Below are 20,232 nucleotides of genomic sequence, written 5' to 3'. Positions count from 1 at the left end.
CATAACCAGTAGTACATGGCCTTAGAAAAATATTCTTAAGTAGGTTGAAGTGCTATTTCCACCCTGAAGATTTAAAAAAAGACATTTGAGGAGCATCTGTGCTCCATTTAATGGGTTTTCCTACCTTTATTAAAACTCACTTTATGTACACTACAACAATTATTAACCTTAGTGTCAATAATAATAAAAAAAGTAATCACTTAACTATATTTAAAAACTCTCCATTTGCATCAAGAAGAAACCATACAGATCTTACGTCAGACATAAAAGACATCAGAAGGCATCTCTTCTGAAGTTCTCTTTAAGAATCAAGTCAAGAACTAGTTTCCCAAGCCAATAGCACAACAAAAGTTTTTCTGCGTTAGTGGCGTTAGGCCACCATATTTCCCTTGAATCACAGCTCTGCTGAACCAACAAAACGAACAATAAGATCATATTATGGAAATATAGAGCATTTACAAGAAGTAAATTAAAAATATATTTTACTAGCATTGATGAAGGTCTAAATCTAATTGTAAGCTGCAGGTCTCTTCAAATTATATTAACTAAAGCTGTAACAAGACATACAACTACACATAAGTATCTATTTTAATTGTTATGTCCTTGCAATCTGACCTGGTTGACTCTGGCCCATGACAACACCTGATCTCCCCTGACCCTGGCAGCAGGAGAGGTTGTTAAGCCATAAGGGCCCATTCACACTTGGGCCCATATAACTGTGCAACTAGTGTCCACTGAGTGACGGTGGTAAGCTACAGTGCCTTACGTTGTTACAACACTAGGCACTGTTTTTTTTTAACATTTAATTTGAAGTGTACAAACTGTACATCCCATTGAGGTACCTGCACAGCAGCATGGTGCTTTGAGCTGCAGTGACCTGCATCGCCATCCAGTGCGCTGCGGAAAAATGCAACATGTCAGCATTTTTTGGAACCACACCACAGATCACCCCTGTGTTGTAGTGTGAACAGGGAACACAGAAAACAATTGTTCTCTGTGTGTCTTTGTAGAGAGCTGCATATTTTTACTGCTCAAGTGTGAACGGGCCTTCAAAGTCAGCCTCAGCTGTAGCCAAACAGCTAAATACATATAGAGTACGGGAACTGTTTAGCCTGGCAGCAGATGTGCAACTCTTTTCAGCCACTCTCAAGATTCCCAAACTTCCTCCATACTGCATAATTTGAAGGGTAATCCTGTTTTTCTCCACTACAGAGAAGCAATACAGTTTGGTCAAGGACCCACACCCAGCCTTCCGAATAAATAATAAAGGGGCCTCTTCATGCCAATGAAGTAACCCTCATCCTTTCACCTCAAGTAAGCCTGCAGTATTAGGTTACGAGCACCATCTGAGCTTCCATTAGAAGCCCAGATGACTATGCTGAAACCATGTTATTTTAGACATATTAGAAGAACTAACTCACTGGAAAAGACAATTATGCTTGTGAAATGAAGGGAAAATGGGAAGAGGACGATAAGCAGTAGGGTGGATGGATACAGTCACATTTCAATTTTACTGATATGACAATCTAACAAATCTAGCAACAATGGAACTGATATGTATGACGTGTATTTTACCAAGAACAGGAGATATTATGTTTCTTTAATAGCTTTGATGTAAATACAATTTTCAGCTCCAGTGAAAAGTAAAAGCAAAATCTCAAGCAATATCAAAGACAGTACAAAAATCATGTATTTTGTATCTTTTACCATTATCAGTGGTTATATACTTACTTGAAATCTTTGGTCCACCTCACAGTTAACCTGCTTTCTGAAATCCTTTGTGTATGGAAAAAAAATGAGAACAGGAAAAATATAAATTATTTCTCATAGGATCAGCATAAAGTACCCATTCTTATAGCCCTATAGACAGGCCAGACTGACAGGAAACAATGGTTATAGTTAAAATATGCAGCGTTATTCACAAAAGGGTGAAGAGCTTGGAGAAGGCAGGAGAAGTGAACAATCTATAACAACATTGCTAAACTGGATAGTGAGCTGAAGTGGAGAATTTTTCCAAATCAGCTATGTTGTCCTAGATTGTTCACTTCTCCTGTCTTCTCCAAACTCTTCACCCTTTTGTGAATAACCCTGATAGTCTTCTAAGTGGGTTATTACACCTGTGGAAGAGATCTGTTTAATTTAAAGAATCTGCTCATAACATTCTTTATCTTTAAAAAAAAAAGGTTTTATGCATATACAGTACATGCAAAGGAGTGGCCACATTTGTTCACTTAGTATATAGGTTTTGATGCCTGACTGTGCTTTGTTGTTTCTCCCATCTGACAATTATTCAGATCGGTCATTCACTAGGCTGCCCTCGGCAGCTTCGTGAATAGACCCCTAAGTCTTACTGAACACAAATGCTCTGAAGTCACTAATGATGTTAAGCACCTACAATAAATCATCCTGGTAGTCAGAGATCAAGGGATCATAGCTTAGGCTCTGGGTCACATAGGAGAGCTCATGAGCAACATTAATAATATTTTTTTTACAGTTCAGAGAAAGGTGCAATGGCCAAATGCATGTATATAATTTGTGTATATATAATTCATGTATATAGGTCAAATATGAGATCTGTGAACCACTGGTGACACAAGCATTGTTTTTTTTTAAACACCGGTTCCCAGATCTAATTTTTGTTTGACCTGTTATGATTATAGTTTTAATACATCTGGGATTTCGATGATCAAATGTAATGTGTCATTATCTGTTACATGTTAGTCTCTGTACTGGTTAAATGTGGTCAACTCAGGCATAAAAAGGCAGTGCACCACACAATTTAGGATGCCAGTAGGCAGACAGAGCTTTTAAAACCTGTAAGTCATGGTTTTCAATTGAATACAGTAAACTACCAGCAGCTTAGAACAGGCTTTGTGGAATGGAAAGACTATTTAAAGCTGTATATCAGGCAAACAGCTATATGAACGGTTGAATGACATTTAAGAACTATATTAACTGTTAAAGGATTTAATTCTGTTCTGCCAGTCTTTTGATTCACACCAATGCCAAACAGCACTGCCAGGAAAATTACTTCACGGTCTCCAGTTTCAGTTTCAGTGCGTCCTTTACCACCTGCTGAAGAAAGAGAGTGACGAAGGGAGCTGCAAAGCTGAACCAGGACCTAGGAATGTCAGCAGTCAGGCTACCCATTGTAGCAGCAATTTATTGATCACGAGGTTGGCTGAACAATTACAGTTCATATAAATGTAGTTTAACAGTATATGTAGGCATTTGTCTATAATTCTGCTTTTAAATGTGAACTAAAGAAAAAAATTGTATAAAATGTTATTGTATAAAAATGAAAATAAATAAATAAATGTATTACAGTAGATACACTTTAAAATGGAGTCCAATCTGAGTGACCCACAGCAAAAGCTAAACATTGCACACACCTAAACACAGAGTCATTTAAATACCAGATTCAACTCTTAAATTGCAACAAAATAGTAAAAAAAAACAAAACCAGACCTCACCAAACACTGTACATCTGATTTGAATATTTTAAACTCCTCTACAATAATGAGGTTATGCTATATGTGCAAGTAATCTACTCGAGCGTGACATGACACGGGCACATGAAAACAGGAGAACGTAACACTTATTTCCATAAAATAAGACTATGCAGCATATAGGATAATAAAATTTACCTTTTGTGCTACTAAAAAGGTTAGTCGACGAATCCCATGGTCCATTAGTACCGATTTCTGTTTAAATGAATTTAAAAAAAGAGTTTATGTTATTAATATGAATTTGCATTGTCTCTGTCTGTATTAAAGATCATATTTATAAATCATCACTTTGAAGACAAACAGATTGTGTTTTTATAGCACTTTAAGATTTTATAAGATACACAGAAAAGTGGGAAATAGCAGCAGATCAAAATGAACGCCGGTGACTAGTAGCTAGCAGGAGGGAAAGGAATCTTCAAAAGTGTCTGTCCCGAAAAAAAATGTAATTTGGCCATGAAGCAGCTCAGTAATTAAGTAACATTTTATTTTTAATTCACATCCGTGTGTTACAGTGTAATGCTAAATTCATTGTAGAACAAGCTGTGCTGAATAATTGTCTGCAGTGGTGAACACCTTTTTATTCCAAGAAGCAGCTTCTATATTAGGTGTTAATAATTCTAAACCTAATCCAAGCCAAATCTGCTTTTTCTATGAATAGACTGGGGAAACGCCTATCAGTTGTCCTTGCCATTTATGTTCCCATCTCAGTTAATGAGTAGTCAAGGGGCAGGAAAGGAAGGAAATGTTAGTTAACTGGGAAATGTTAAAAAAGAGACCATTTTAAAAACAGAAATTTTATTTTTATAATATCTGACTTAGTCATTGTTAAACAACTATGCAGAAAGGTATGCAATGGGTTAAGCAGCCAGGAGTACCCAGTGATAGGTGGTATGACTGAGCTGGGTCATGGTTTTGGTTTAGTATAATTGCATAGTACCTGGCTTGCCGCCCATTATGTATTATGATGTACAAGGTTTGTTGTTACTTGCGCAGATTAAATCTTACAATTATAGCTAAATCTAACAGATTTGGATGTTCCGAAAGGGGAAACACTTAGATGAGACGCAAAGACAGTGTTCTTACTGTGACTGTGTATATACACACATACATACAGATAGATATAGTCACTGCACAACCAGATTTCATATCAGATATGCAATCAGATTTTTAATCATAGAGGGAGTCTGAATCACCCCATCTGTGTTCAAATGAATTTCAATTAGATGTTGATGAGGCTTGGAACATGCCTAGTTCTGTACCTATGATCCACTGGGCTGGCTATTTATGGATCAACCTGGAGCATTTGTGATATATATTCCCATACTGTATATAAGCACTTATTATCACATTAGGTCTAAAATAACCTAGTGTGGCTATTACTCAGATAATAATATGTTATCTTTATTTTACAGCTTCTGTAGTGCTACCCTGATTAAAGATTACTGCTCATTGTTCTATCTACAGCATCTGTGCCCATGCTATTTGGAAAACTATAGTAAGCAAAATGGCGTTCATAATATTAAGTACTTAGAACTGTGAAACTCACATTCTATTGGTAATTGCAGTGTCTGTCTGTGACCGAATAAATATTTAGACCAATGTCCAAGAGCCCATCCCACTCCGGACTGAAAAGTCCCTGTGAAATAATGGGCGCTGTGGTGACAAACGGAAGGTGCCGCTAATGCAAGAAGAAAGGTCACCGGCACTCCAGGGCCATGATCCATACGCCTTTGACATATGATACAATTATCACATAACAGCGACATTTCTGGGCCACATCAGGCAAAACAGTGATAACAAAAGTGATAACAAAAACATGAGTTGATTACCTGATAACTCTGTTTCCAGGAATCTTCCAGGACAGCCCATGAGATAAGGCTCCGCCTGCCTGCAACAGGAAACACATCAACCACATTTAAATAAATAGACCCCTCCTTCCATCCCAATTCAGTACCCTCTAGAACCGAAGGCTACCAAACATTTCAAAGTATCCCCCCTAACATCAATACCGATGTCCCCTGGCTACCAACCAAGGGCGGGAATCTGCTGTCCTGGAAGATTCCTGGAAACAGAGTTATCAGGTAAATCAACTCATGCTTTCCCCAGTCATCTTCCAGGACAGCCCATGAGAGGATCAGTGAGGACAAATCTTACCTCCTAGGGTGGGACCACAGCTTGCAGGACCTTCCTGCCAAATGCCTGGTCTTGTTGGGTCATGAGATCCAGTCTGTAATGCCTAACGAAGGTCTGGAAACTGGACCACGTGGCTGCTCTACAGATCTGGTCGGGAGTAGCCCCTGCTCGCTCTGCCCATCAAGTGGCCCATGCTCTAGTGGAGTGTGCCGTGAGCGACCCTGGCAACGCCAAACCCAGAGCGTTGTAAATCGCTGTTATGGCCATTTTAATCCACCTAGCAATAGTGCTTTTAGTGGCCCTGTTCCCTCTAGTGGGACCCCCAAATAGTACGAAGAGACGAGTCGACCGTCTCCAAGGTTTCGTGACCCTAAGGTACTCCAGGACGCACCTGCGTACGTCAATGCCCTGCCATTCCCGTTCCCCAGCAGAGGTGGGGTTAGTTGCGAACGAAGGAATGACCACCTCCTGAGTCCTGTGGAAGGTGGACACCACCTTCGGCAATAAAGCCGGGTCTGGCCGTAGCACAATCTTATCTGCCATAATGGTGCAGTACGGGTCAGCCATGGAGAAGGCTTGAATCTCGCTCACTCTCCGAGCAGACACCATTGCTACCAAGAGGGCCGTCTTCACCGTCAGGTTGTGTATGGAACATTCCCCCAGGGGTTCGAAAGGCTGTTTGAGAAACCCCTGCAATACCACCGAGAGATCCCAATTCGGCACCACCTTACTCCTTGGGGGTTTCATCCTTACCACAGCTCGCATAAACCTTTTTATGAGAGGTTCCTCTGCCAGCCTAATATCTACAAAATTAGACAAAGCCACGCCGCTAAATTTAAAGACTGTACTTGCGGATGGTTCACCGTGCCCTGTCTGCCAGTTCGTTCAGGCTGCCTTTGATATGTCTCGCCGTCAGGGATAAGAGGTTGCGTTCTGCCCATGACAGAATCTCCGTCGCCAATGCCAGCAGCCCTGGCGAGCGCGTACCGCCCTGCTTGTTTATATAAGCTACCGCCGCGGCATTGTCCGAGGCCACCGCTACATGGTGGCCCACTAAGACCTCCCGAAATTGGCAGAGAGCCTTCAGCTCTCTCCAGCTTGACTCTGCCTGTGTGCTCCCAGGTATCCTGCCAAATGTGCTCCAGGCAATGGGCTCCCCAGCCCCAGGCACTGGCGTCCGTCGTCACTACCAACGGCGCAGGTTGGCACCATAGCCTGCCCCTGCGCCAGTGCCATGCTCTCCCAGATCTGGGTGGGCAACACCAGGTCCGGCCTCTGTGGGCATATTGCAGCTCACTGCCGACCACGCTGTTGGCCCGCTCCTGACGTCCCCACTGACCGTATGTGGTCCCGGTCAGTCGGCGAGGTGTGTAGCCTCAGTAGTCGCGGCCGAGCGGCGTTCGGTATGGGAGGTGTATCAGCTGCCTCACATGCCGACTGACTCCGTCCCCCGCTGCCTTTAAACTGGCCAGCGCGCGCTGCGTTCCGGAACCCGGAAGTGGCGCACCGGAAGCGTGTCACCTCACCACGCGGTCTCGATGACGCGCCTCGCTCCGCGTTCAGACGGCGCCACAGCGCTCCCAGCTGGTGGGAGGACAAATTGCCATCAAGCTCCTCTCTGGAGCTTCCTGTAGACGCCGCCATTCTCCCGCGCAAGCCCATGCGGCCACCGGACGGAACCATGGCCCAAGGAACAGTGACCACTGCTTCAACTGGTAAGTGTCTTCACTGCACCCACTCCAGAGCCTACCCCCTCCATGCAACCAAGAGGGGGTGCCGTACACCGCTCAGGGTAACACCCTTGCCACTACTGCACACCGGGGGGGTCACCATCTGGAGCCACTCACGTACAGGAGGATGGTTGCCCTCCCTGAATGACGGAGGGGAACCTAGGCCTAGTCTCGGGTGGGGGTCCGACAAGGGATCCCTGTATGCGCTGCAGCAGGAAATCCTGGAGTAGGTCCCAACGCATATCAGGGTTAGGCTCTGCCCTGAGGCAAATAGAAAAACGAGCCCTGAAAATCACAAACATTACGATGTGAACCTGTGTAGCCGGAGGAAACACAAAAAAAACTGAATTGGGATGGAAGGAGGGGTCTATTTATTTAAATGTGGTTGATGTGTTTCCTGTTGCAGGCAGGCGGAGCCTTATCTCATGGGCTGTCCTGGAAGATGACTGGGGAAAACAAACACGTTTGCGTATAGGCGCATTGATCACGATCCTTGAGTGCCGATGACCTTTGTTCTTCTAATAAATATTTAAAACACTTCTTTGTTATGTTCTTACCAGGTTCAGTTAAAGCAGTGAACTTGCTCGTCATCATACACAGTCTAGTCATGAGTTGACTGAGCAGAATACCAAATTAAAGTATACAAATCATGTAAAAGATTGTTACTAGAGCTAATCTTATCAGATATAGTAGGCAAATGGAAAATAGACCACTACGGTTGCTCTTTTTATTATTACTCTTTAGATTTAAATGAACAAGCTATTAACCTGCTGCACAGTATCATGCTGATTGTAAAGGTAGCAAATGCAAAACAGTTGATAGAAAAACAGATTTGGATTGATACATACATCAAGCAGAATATTATGTTTGTCAATGTAAAATTGATTAGTACAGTTTATGATACAGCTCTGGTTCTTTTACAAAGCTAATAGTTAAAAACATATCTATGTAATGAAAATAACCATATTGTACAACTAATATTCCTTAAGTGTTACTTCATTAATTCACTTATACTCTCCCCCTTGTACTTTAAGATGTAAACCATTACTGGATGTTTATCAAATATTGTCCATGGCTTTTTTTTTTTCATACAATTTTCATACAATGCAGTTTTCACCATATTTTCCAATCTTTCTTGCCTCTCAGCTCTGATAATCTCCTCCAGCCTCTTTCAGCCATGTCCTGTCTACATGTACTCACTCCAACATCAGCTTAGCACAGTGGCGTAGTGATTAGCACTTCTGCCTTGAAGCACTGGGGGGTCCCTGGTTTAAATCCAGGTCAGGACACTATCTGCAAGGAGTTTGCAGATAGTGTCCTGTGCTTGGGTGGGTTTCCTCCCACACTCCAAAGACATGCTGGTAGGTTAATTGGTTCCTGTCTAAATTAGCCCTGTATGTATGTGAGATAGGGATTGTAAGCTCCTTGAGGGTAGGGACCGATGTGACTGTGCACATGTAAAGTGTTGTGTAAATTGATGGCACTATATAAATACCTGTAATAAATAAATTGCTCAGGACCATACCTGTTAGCAAAACAGTGGACTATGCCAGACCAATGTGCGTTAGCACGACTGACTGCTGTCACATTATACCAGGAAGTGAATGAACAAGGACCATAATGACAAGTAATATTTTAATTTAGGACTGCACAGATACCATTTTTTCAAGACCGAGTCTGAGTACCGATACTTTTCCTCAAGTACTCACCTATACCAATTACTGATACCTTTTTTTTAGTGTCCTGTGACAATTTTTCTAAAACAATACAGACAAATGATTTTAAGACAGTGGTGGAGCACCAGAACCCGGACGCAAAAACAACCGCTGTGGCCCTGGTAGTTATGCCATGGACCCCAAGCTGTAGAGGGACTACAAATCCCAGCAATACATTATATAGCAATGCAGAATACCATCAGCTATAGAGGACTACAAATCCCAGCAATGCATTATACAGCAATGCAGAATAATATGAAGCTGCATACTCTGTTTTGCACACCAGGGCTGTGCAGTGTCTCAGGAGGCTGAGTGCAGTCTCACCAGGGCTGCTCGCGGTCTCACCAGGGCTATGTGCGGGTGGGTTCAAGTGTCACAAGGGCTGTGCAGGTGGGTGCAGGTCTCAAAAGGGCTGTGCCGGGTGTCACCTCAGCTGTGCAGGCGGGTCTGGGCAAGGTCCCCACAAGGCTGTCGCGAGGTCCCCAGCAAGCACAGAACCTTACGCAGCTGCTTGTGTTTAAAAATGTAAAGTGCTGGTATTGGCGCTTAGTATCAGGGCATTTTCGTATAGGTGCATCCCTAATTTTAATGAAAGCTGCATATTTGAAAGGATTGAAAATAACTTTTGAAAAAACATTTACATGTGAAATTTTAACCACTAGCCTCACAAATATATGCAGAAGTACAAAAGGTGAATGTCGAGCTGCTACATATATGCATCACTGCATTGTTCTTCAGACTTGCACAATTGATACCCCTAGAGCTGTGACAGAGCCAAACCACAGTCAAATACCAATTATCGTGAGCTGGTAGGACAGGCTCCCGATTACATCATCACTGTGCAGCCAATCACAATAACATAATTGGGAGTCCCTTCTATAGACCTCAGGTGTCATGACCCACTTTAAAGGTGGGGAGCAAGAGGTTTAAAAACATTTTAATGATAAGGTTTTTGCAGGCATAATGCCTCTTTTCACCGCGATGGCAAGTAGCACTTATGATGTTGACAGCATGAGCACTGTTTTGCCATAAGCTGTCACATCTGTCTGTCTTGATTGCCTCTTATGAGACAGCTAATTATACAACAATAAAGGGGCATAGTTTTTAATGATCTGCACCATGGAAATTACTGTAAATATGAACATGTACCTGTTTAAAGAGATACCTGAGCTGAATCAAAGAGAAACCTGAAGCTGGGAGGGTAAATTATTGCACTCTTAAAGTGTAATAAAAATACATGATAGATCTTAAAAAACACTTTAATACATACCATGGGCATGAAACAAAATTTTGGCAGCTTTGTAATCACTTATCCAAAGAGAGCCAAGAAAGTAATACATGGAATTACACTACATTTTTTTTTAAACTACACACATTAGATCAATTACGAGTAGGAAAAAGAAAATTGGGGTATGCCTAATTCATAGGCCGCCAGTTAGCGGACCATATAAACAACCACACTTTGATTTTTGCCAATCAAATTGCACTGGGACGAGAGCATAATGTAAATACAACCAGATCCATTACACAATTAGAGCTCCAGTGCAATATCTTTGAGTCCTATTCCTAGAAATGTGCCCAAGAGAGCCCTACGGGAAATATAAGTAATCATGACTGTCTTGCCACTTATTGTGTTTCATAGTTCTTAAAATCACTAGAGCTGAAAGCGCAATCCAGTCCCTACTTCAGAAACAACAAAAAAATGTGCAAAAAATGGATTGCAATTAAGAAGAAAAAACATATAGCAAGCTTTGGCAATAATATTACTGTCCGGGAGAGAAAATAACTGTAATACCCTGAGTTTTAACATCAAAATTGTTATTGCTTTTAAAATTCCACAAGTGGCATATAATGACAGCATAGCAACAGGATTCTGATTACATTGTAATAATGTGGGTTTCTCAGTCAGTCTACAGTTATAACCAGGCGATTAGGCAGCAGCACCTGGAGAAACTCCATTAACGCTGACTGCTTCCATCTCCTCTGCAAGTCATTTACAAGTATATGATCCTAATTTCTATAAACATGCTGGGGCTGAGATATTATTTGGACAATTGGGATTATTCTAGTAGATGCTTAAATGTTTTTTTTTCCCTCCCACTGCCTGAGGCTTGATACAGATGAAAATCAAAACTATCTTTTTTCGCTTCTGTTTGTTTTTTAAAAAGAAATACTGGTATTTCACCCCCCCCCCCCCCTCCACCTAGCTGGGAAACAGAGTGCATTTGTGGATAAGCCCAAGTATGAATATTGCAGTAAGAAGCAACTAGTCATTTGAAAATACAGGTGCCAAAACAGTGAGTAATTATATATTTCTGCCTACAAATCCACAAAGGAATAATTGCTATGCTATAGGTGAAAAGTCTGGGAGTTAGGCACAATATTTATTCTGTCAATTTACACTGTGCTGTAGAATTACATTAAAATAATGTGGAATGCACTACTGAAATTTGAGATGTTTAATAGGTCAGTACATTTGAAATAGATATTTTAGTTACTACATGATGATTAGCGATGAGTCTGGACTTGGTGTGAATGGTAAAATAACCCCCATTTCTTCCCGGCCCACTCAGTGGCAGCAATTCCAGTGGGGGCATTCCCTCACAACTTTGTGTTGCCTGCTGCCACTGATTGGGCAGAGAGCGGAGGTCTGTCGGTCAGTTTTGAGCAGGCTTTGGTGAACTCAGGAGAACTGGACTCACACCAAGCCCAAGTTCATCACTAGTGCTGATAGACTGAATCATGCTCAAGATTCTTTTTAGTAATTAATTTGTATTTCTATATAGAACCATCACGTTTTCAAAAAGTCCATCCCCACACAGCTACCTCCTTATGTACCACTTTGTCCCTCCCTTTTAGATTGTAAGCCCTCAGGGGCAGGGCCCTCCTTACCATCTTGTCCTGAATTGTATTGTAATGTCTTCCTTATAATGTAAAGTGCTGCGCAAACTTTTGGCGCTATATAAATCCTGTATAATAATAATAGTGCTTTTCTCCTTGGGGACTCAGCGTGCCTAGGAGGTGAGGCAGCTACCTTGGGTGTGCTCAGTTGAGCCAATTAACTTTTGGAGTGTGGGAGTACCCAGAGAAAACCCCACAAAAGCACAGAGAAAACATGCAAACGCCATGCTGATAGTGTCCTTGTAGAAATTGCAACTGAGGACCCCAATGCTGCAAGCTAGAAGGGCTATACAAATAATAACTACATTTGGCACATGTGGACCAGTGTGCAGGCCAGCAGGGGAAGAGGGCTATTCAGTAATACAATAGTGACAAACCGCGTTTTCTTTCTCTTTTGCTTTGTCTGGCTATCTGTGGTTAAATGTATCAGCAGAACAGAAAGCAGAGCTTGGAGGCTAAACACCTTCTGTAGCTAAGGTGATCACCATCCATCTTGTTTCTCTCTGCAAGATCTTCATTGGTAGACTGTTTAGTCCAATGGTTGCTTAACATCTTATTTTGTCTATCCTATTTCTTTAGGCCAATCATATTTTGTAGCATTTTTTAGAGAATAAACCACAAAGCATGCCGACTCCGATAAGATGGATTTGATGGATTTCTCCCCATAAATACAATGGGGAGAATTAAGCAAAACTGGAGCAGACCGAATCTGGAGCAGTTGCCTATGGCAACCAATCAGCTTCTCTCTTCAATGTGTTCAGTTAAGATTTGAAAATGAAAGAGAGAAGCTGCATGGTTGCCATGCACAGCTGCTTCAGTTTTTTTTCTGCTCCAGTTTTGGTAAATTCCCCCCCAATATTTTTTGACAAAAAAGAGCATGCACAAAATATTTCATCATTCACATACTGTAGGTCTCATGTAGCAATAACTTCAAATATATGAAACAAAACACCTTTACCTTTGTTCATCTTTGAAAAAATATTGTCCCTCTTTTAGATGTGTTCCACGGAACGCATACACTCTCTCTGTATTTCAGAGTAGGTGAACTTTCCACATATTGGTCTGTCTAATTTTGCCTTTACTCAGTTTCCATCCCAAAACATTCAGCCAAACACATTCATAAGGTTGGATGCATGGTCAAATGATGACATGCAAATGATGATTTTGGGCTAAAAGTCTCATATGCAGGGTAGGGAATATCCAGAAAATCTGTGTGGCAGTGAGGAAGCATTAACCTCTCTCTCTGCCACCGCCGTAAAGCTTACGGTGGAACACAACTGTTTCCAGTTGGCCAGCTCAGTAAGCCTTACGTTGTTGGCTTTCTCTCTTCTGCTATAAGCTCATGGTCGCTTTAGCGACCACAAACTTATAATCAGAACTGTTGCCCTGACGGTCCCTTTAAAATAATAGCTATTAACCAAAAATTAATCGCTTATTTACAGTTTTGCATCCCTTTATTTTTTTACCCGTCTCGCAAAAAGGCGCAATTTAAAATTTACAAATATTTGTTATTAACTCAATACAGTTTTATATTTTAGATTTAGTCAGAAAAGTATTCTTTTGTGCACTAATACTGGTTTATTATTGATTTGACAAACATTTGCGCAATTATAGCATGAACCTACAAAATTAGTAGCAGCATCTTTTTATTCTACCGGGCCTGTGCTTTCAGAAAATATATGGTTTGGGGGGTCTTTTACAAACGCTAGCAACGCAGCAGTAGACAATCAATCAAAACAATGGAAAACATTGCAAAAATAGTGTGGCCAGCTGAGGCTAAAAGTGTTCCGGAGGGCTTGGCAGCGAAAGGGTTAAAGATCCTCCTTAGAAATTAATGGTGAGTCACTAGTAAAATCTGCAGTTTGCCAACTTAATACGCAAGATTTTTTTAAACCAGGTCAGCAACTTTAATTTTTACCATATTACAAATGTTACCAAGAACTGGATTCCTCATGGAAGAATAGGCAATACTGCATTGATGCTTCTGAATAGATACATTACAGTGAGTGAGTGTTGTCACCCTTGACAGGAAGTGTGTTACTGATACTGAGGTCATCGCGTTTTTTCATTAATTCTTTCATTATAGTAAAAAAATATATATATAAGTATATATATGATATCTATACTGATAAAATGGACATTATCATACTACTTACTTTGTTTTGAGTGAAATCCCGAAAAACTGAAGCAAGTCCATCATCATCAATGTCGCAGTCAGTTTTGATGGCTATGTTGAGGATGTGAATTGGTTCATCTCGGAAACTCTGAAAGAGCATATGCACTCACATTAAAATTTAGGAATATTCTTTTACATACAAAAACAAGAGAGATTGACTGGATGAACAAAGCCTATTCCACACTGTCCCCTCCAACACTTTAAAGAGAATCTGTCATTATTACACAGCAATCTTAATATTTAGTCTTTAATTTTTGTTATTGACCTGTTTAAGATGATATCCTGCCCTTTAACTTTACTTACTTTGTTTAGGCCAAATACTTAACTTGGCATGTCAGGAGGCAATGATTGACCAGAAGTCTGACAGTTGTTACCTGATCTTGCACCAAGGGGCGTAACTAGAAATCACAGTCCCCCGTAGCAAAATGTTTATGGGGCCCCCACCTCAAACAAACTGCAATTTGAAAAACACCCAATAACGTTGCCTTCCTACTGCTGTTAAATTTGCTGCATACAACTTCTAATAAATCTTGATGCAAATGTTTTATTTAATCATTTTTGAATTGGTCACATGACATCAAAGCTCAGAATGTGTATCTGTACAGTGCTGACAATGGAGCTAATTCCTTACAGCAGTGAAGTAATTTCACCGGCATCCATAACTATAAGTTAAGATCTACTTTTTATATGACCAGCTCAATGAGATCTACCAACGAATAGCACCATAAAGCACCTCCTACAAAAAAACACAGGGTAGGTGTGATTGAGATGAACACACTGTACTATTATGAATGGTCCCTTAGTTACACTCTTATCAGAGGAGGTAAACTATGGGACTATTACCTGTGAAGGTAAAATAAAACCTATAACCTATGAAAAAAAACACTCCTAATCTCAGTCTGTAAGTGAGGGCACAGTCCTGTTAGGTGAGGGCACAGTCCTGTTAGGTGGGGGCACAGTCCTGTTAGGTGAGGGCATGGTCTGTAGGTGAGGGAACAGTCCTGTTAGGTGGGGGCACAGTCCTGTTAGGTGGGGGCACAGTCTGTAGGTTGAGTACATGGCTGTGTACAGTGGGTAGAGATAACACAGGCTGTGGTACACAATACCCCCTCCCTCTCATTGTGTAATAATAATCCCCCTTTCCCCTGCATCATTGGTGACAGCAGTGTTATTATGTATTATCAGTTATAATTACAATGCAACACCAAAGAAGCACAGGAAAGTGAGGTTATAAAGTATACAGTAGTCGGTACCATACATTTGCTACATTTGTCTTCTGTCCTCCTCCATGCCTACTGGCTCTGACGTCAGAAGCAGATGTCAGGAGGAGATCACTCCGACCTGCACTCAAACAGGGAGGAGGCAGGGGAGGGAATTGACAGAGTTGTAGCACTAATCGGGCAGGACACCAAAAAATAAGTCACCCCTCCTACCGGCTCCCCTCTACCCCGGGTTCCATAGCAGCCACATGGGTGGCTATGGCGATAGTTTTCCTGTGTTTGATGTGCATTTGGAAATCCTATTCACTTTATTTGCATGGTCAACACGGCAGTGTGCAGGCTGCCTTTGACCTGATTTGCATTACATTGCATTTCTTTGAATGCAAAATGCCCTGACGATCCTGAAATAAAAGACAGTATTGCTGTTGCATATACAGATCGCATTATCAAATGTCCCAAAAATTTTGCCCTACTTTAGTCATGGGGATCCGTTCTTCTCATCTGGCTAGTGCATACAGGTGGTGTGGTCCTTTGTTAGCATGCAACTCCAGACAAGAGACCACAACCAGTGAAGGCAATCAAGAAGATACTGCAGATATGCTAAAATCAAAGGTCCCACTTAAGTGACCTGAGTTTTAAGAAACCCGAGTTTTGCATAATCTTTTGCGGCCAGGTGCATTTTACATGTGCTTCTTAGTGATCACAGTTTCCTATCACATGATGCTGCTGTGTCCAGTGTGACCTTCTCTATCCTTAAGAAACAGCAAGGAGCATACAGTGGGAAATGCTCAGTATATGTGTCTAGTACATATTTCCAGAGCACCAAATCACATGCGACAAGGCAATTATAATCAGTAGGTGGCCTGGAGCACCACAGCTATGTCAAATGGAAACCCTTGGAAGGTTCTGCCCCGTGTCCATTTCCAAGCTTAACATTTAATTGTGGAGTGCACCTATAGTTCATACATTCTGGCTGACCAGAGTATGCAGCAAGTCACATTTAAACATCACCATACATGTGAAAAGAGCACACCACTTTTAAACAATAACTTCAACAAATATGTACCTTATTGTCATCTTCATCATAGAGAGAAGGATGGCCAGCTTCTGGAAAGATAGGACTTTGAGGAGGGGAGTCTGAGAAACAGCTCATGACATCATCAAACATTCTGAGAATAAAAAAGACATTTCATCATATTCATATTATATTAAATGGCAAGATACCACTTACAATTTTAAGTATGAATGCATTGAAATTTCGGCAGCCGAAACATATCGGCCGAAAACAGTACAATTTTTTGGCCAAAATTCTGGTGCATCCATAGTCTCTCTCCTCCCCACTGGGCACTGCTCTGTGTCCCCTTCGACACAGAGCAGCATCAAGCGGAGAGGAGAGAAACTGTCAGGAGGCCAAATGGGGTGGGGAGAAGACAGATGAGAGTGGTCTGTGTCACAGGAAGCTGAGCTCTCCTCCCACACCGCCCCGCTCGACCTCCTGTGACAGACAGATCAGGATGGAGAGTGGTGGGTGTGTCAACTGTCACAGGGAGCGGAGGAGGAGTCAGCCGTCAAAGGAGGCCTCAACCTCCTGTGACAGCGAGTCAGGATGTATAGCGGTTACAAGCAGCTAGTAATCAGCTGATCGCTGACTGCTTGTTAATAATTGAGAACATAGTATGTTTACTGTGTCCCCAATTATGAATGAACACAAAGTGTTCTACATCACTCCGTGTTAATTCATGATTGTAGACATAGTAAACATACTTTCTCCACAGGTTATGCATGACCAGGAGCACTCAGTTTAGAGGCAGCAGAAAAAGAGATTGAGATTGTGTCCTCAATCTCTTTTCCATTGCAAAATGGAAAAGACCCCTGATATTTCCACAGAGCCCCCAACAGTAAAGTAAAAAATAAATAAAATGTAAAAAAAAAAAAAGAAGGTCAGGAAAACAATAATTTTCAGTTTCTGTTTTAGTTTCAGCCTGACAATTTTTTATTTTATTTTCTGTTTCGGTCTGAAAATTCTATTTCGATGCACCTCTATACTTAAAGACAGAAAAACTGAAAAAGTAAAAAATATTGTATATTTTTATATAAATCTTGCTCAATGTCACGTGAAAGGTTTAAGAAAAGCTTTTAAAGCGTCTAGAGTATCTTACTTTCACATAGCTGACATGCAGCAAACTTCTCATAAAAATAAAGAGGCAACATTAATCTAATCAGCCTTTATTAGGCAAATAACTGAAAAGCTTATGACGTGAGCAATGAGAGCTGTGTAATCGCCTCTCTTCCCAGGGGTCGTGCATCTGCACACATGGAAAGACAGATGCCACACTCATTGATTCAGGAGAAGACAGTCCCTGCTGGGCTGTAGTCGGCAGTTATGCCTAATTCTTCCTGACATTTCATTCCTTACTGTGCAAGCAGATTCCTATATTCCCGCTCCCATAACAAGCACCGGCTCCCACTGTTGAAATGCAAGTGGGGAGCCATGCAGAAACAGCATAGATGGAGAACATTAGCAGCACCCATCTGAAAGCTTAACAACAGACCACAGCAGTGCAATTTTAAAGCAACGACAAGCATATAAAGTTTTCTTATTGGTCAAAAGTAATTTATTTACCATATCTATGCAGTGTTGACATATCACAAAGAGCTTTACAGTACACAAATGAGGATCACCCAGATCCATTCCAAAACAATTCCAAGATCCATCCAGAACAATTTCCATGCACGTAAGTGCATGTGAGATCTGAAACGACTACAAGTCAGCAGCGCTACTCGTCACACTTCTGGTTTGCCCAAGCCCAATGTGTTAAAGAAGCATATAGTTATTAAAGTGTATAATTATAAATGAGGCACTGCTTCTTTAAAAAGTAATATACATCAGAATGCTGGTAAATAAAACAAAAATTCTTCCATTCATATTAAAATTATTTTCACCCAGCCAGCCAAGTAACTTATATAAGTCAAGTCATGCGTTAAGAATAATTGCCTTATATAACATGTTATGTAAATCAGTATATTTTGCACAAACAGCAAATACCTCACAAAATCATCGAAAGTCCGAAAGGCCACCATTCCGCCCATTCTTTGACACGGAGGAGTGAATGAGGTATCCAGGAGGACATCACTGACACTGGCAACATGGACCATTCCATAGTGATTAAGATTTGAAGAAAATGACATTCTGCGGAGTAAACACATTATTTATGATATACCTGTCATATGCTTCAATACTCCAATTAAGCAGCTTTTTTTTGTGCACAAGTGAATGCTACGCAATGCATATGTACTAAAACAATTTAAAAGCACCTGTAAAAAGATGACATTGCACAGGCTGCATTTAAAGACCCTGCTGTTCTTGTAGCATACAAAATGATGAAGATATTTGTTCAAACTCCACCACTTTTTAATTATTCGTGTCATGTGATCATTTCAAGAATTAGCTAATGAAGATGCGGTTTTCTTTTTTCTGTGTTATATTCAAGGTTTCCATTAGACAATACAGTCCACTATTAAGAAGTGGGCAAGAAAGTAAAAGTGCCCAGAAGTATACTATGTAGTCTGTTATCCTTAAAAATGGGCAAAACGTACTAACAAGATTCTCCTCCTATAGACTACAGACCTTGTGCTGGATACAAAGTACCCCCTGTGAACAGAACCTGGGTAAATTCACTCATCCCTAGTCCACCCCTATACTAGTAAATCACACATGATTTATTTTACATTTCACCTGCAATGCCCAATAATTTTTAGTTTTGTGCTAGAACTTATAGGTTTTCTGTTAACACAAACCTCAAAACTGATATTTATACTAGTATTTTACAGTAATTGCAAGCTTTAAGTGTTGAACAACTGGGGATTTTAGGTACTGTACATTTTTTTCCCCACTGTACATGGGAGAAACCTCTTCACCTATACATATTTGTCTATGTCAGTTGTTCTACAAGTGATATTATAGCATGCATTTATCAACACAAAAAACTATTGGTCACAGCGAAAAAGGCTGTGCTTTCTAGCTTACGCCTCACTTGAGGAATGAATCTTAAAATAATCTTAACTTATCCACTAAACCTAACCTTTGACCTCAACCTAATCGTAACTCTTAACCACTTCAGCTCTCATATCTGAATACCCTCATAGGGACCACAGCAATTTTTATATTTATGTCGTAGGCCTACTAATGCGGCAATAACTTTGTCATTGCTTAAGATAACAAAATAAATGCATAAACAGTTTTTTTTTCTTTAGGACAAACAAGCTTTGCGTCTGATGATATTGTCTTGCAAAAATGATGTTATTTTTTTATACTATTCATGGGAAAAAACAAACATTCAATTGACTTTTTTTTCCATTAAAACAGCATTAGTTTCTTATAGTGTTACTAGTGTAAATAGTGTTACTGTAGATATAATGTATACATTTCATTCTTTAATTTGTCCCATTGAAATTAGGAGTCTGTTACAAAGCATTGCAAAGTTTTCGTGCAACACATCATCAGCAAAAAAATAATAGTTAAAGAAAAGGGGAAGGAGTTATTTAGGGCTCATTAGTGGAAAACTAAAAGGTTAGTACATCCATTGTCCACAACTGGTTAAGCAGCAAACTTTCACAAATCCTGGCAATTTAAACTGGGCATATGAGGAAAGAGTGTACAATCAGAGGTTACTTACAGTGAAAACTGCATGTTAAAATGAACGTTAGACACAGAGATACAAGTATACATATACGTGATCAAATAATCATTTTACCAAACCCAAGTATGCAGGCACTTGGGAGAGGGGGGCTTTTAAGAAAACGTAGCTCTCATTGGAAACTCATAAAATATTGTTTATATATATATAT

The 20,232-nt window shown here is 40.7% G+C and overlaps 1 protein-coding gene across 1 annotated transcript in view; it reads right to left on the bottom strand.

Annotated features, from left to right (window-relative positions):
* ACACA (acetyl-CoA carboxylase alpha) overlaps positions 1-20,232 on the bottom strand; it is a 231,897-nt gene that overhangs the window by 98,452 nt on the left and 113,213 nt on the right. The window contains exons 30-34 of the mRNA XM_018556784.1: positions 18,431-18,574; positions 16,451-16,553; positions 14,145-14,252; positions 3,648-3,704; positions 1,732-1,776 (exon numbers count right to left, since the gene is read on the bottom strand). Of these exons, the coding sequence (XP_018412286.1) occupies positions 1,732-1,776; positions 3,648-3,704; positions 14,145-14,252; positions 16,451-16,553; positions 18,431-18,574 (457 nt within the window). The remainder of the gene's footprint in view (positions 1-1,731; positions 1,777-3,647; positions 3,705-14,144; positions 14,253-16,450; positions 16,554-18,430; positions 18,575-20,232) is intronic.

The sequence above is a fragment of the Nanorana parkeri genome, unplaced genomic scaffold (assembly GCF_000935625.1).
Source record: "Nanorana parkeri isolate BGI_ZX_2015 unplaced genomic scaffold, ASM93562v1 scaffold252, whole genome shotgun sequence".
Taxonomy (NCBI): Eukaryota; Metazoa; Chordata; class Amphibia; order Anura; family Dicroglossidae; genus Nanorana; species Nanorana parkeri.
This window is presented reverse-complemented; position numbering and strand designations above follow the sequence as displayed.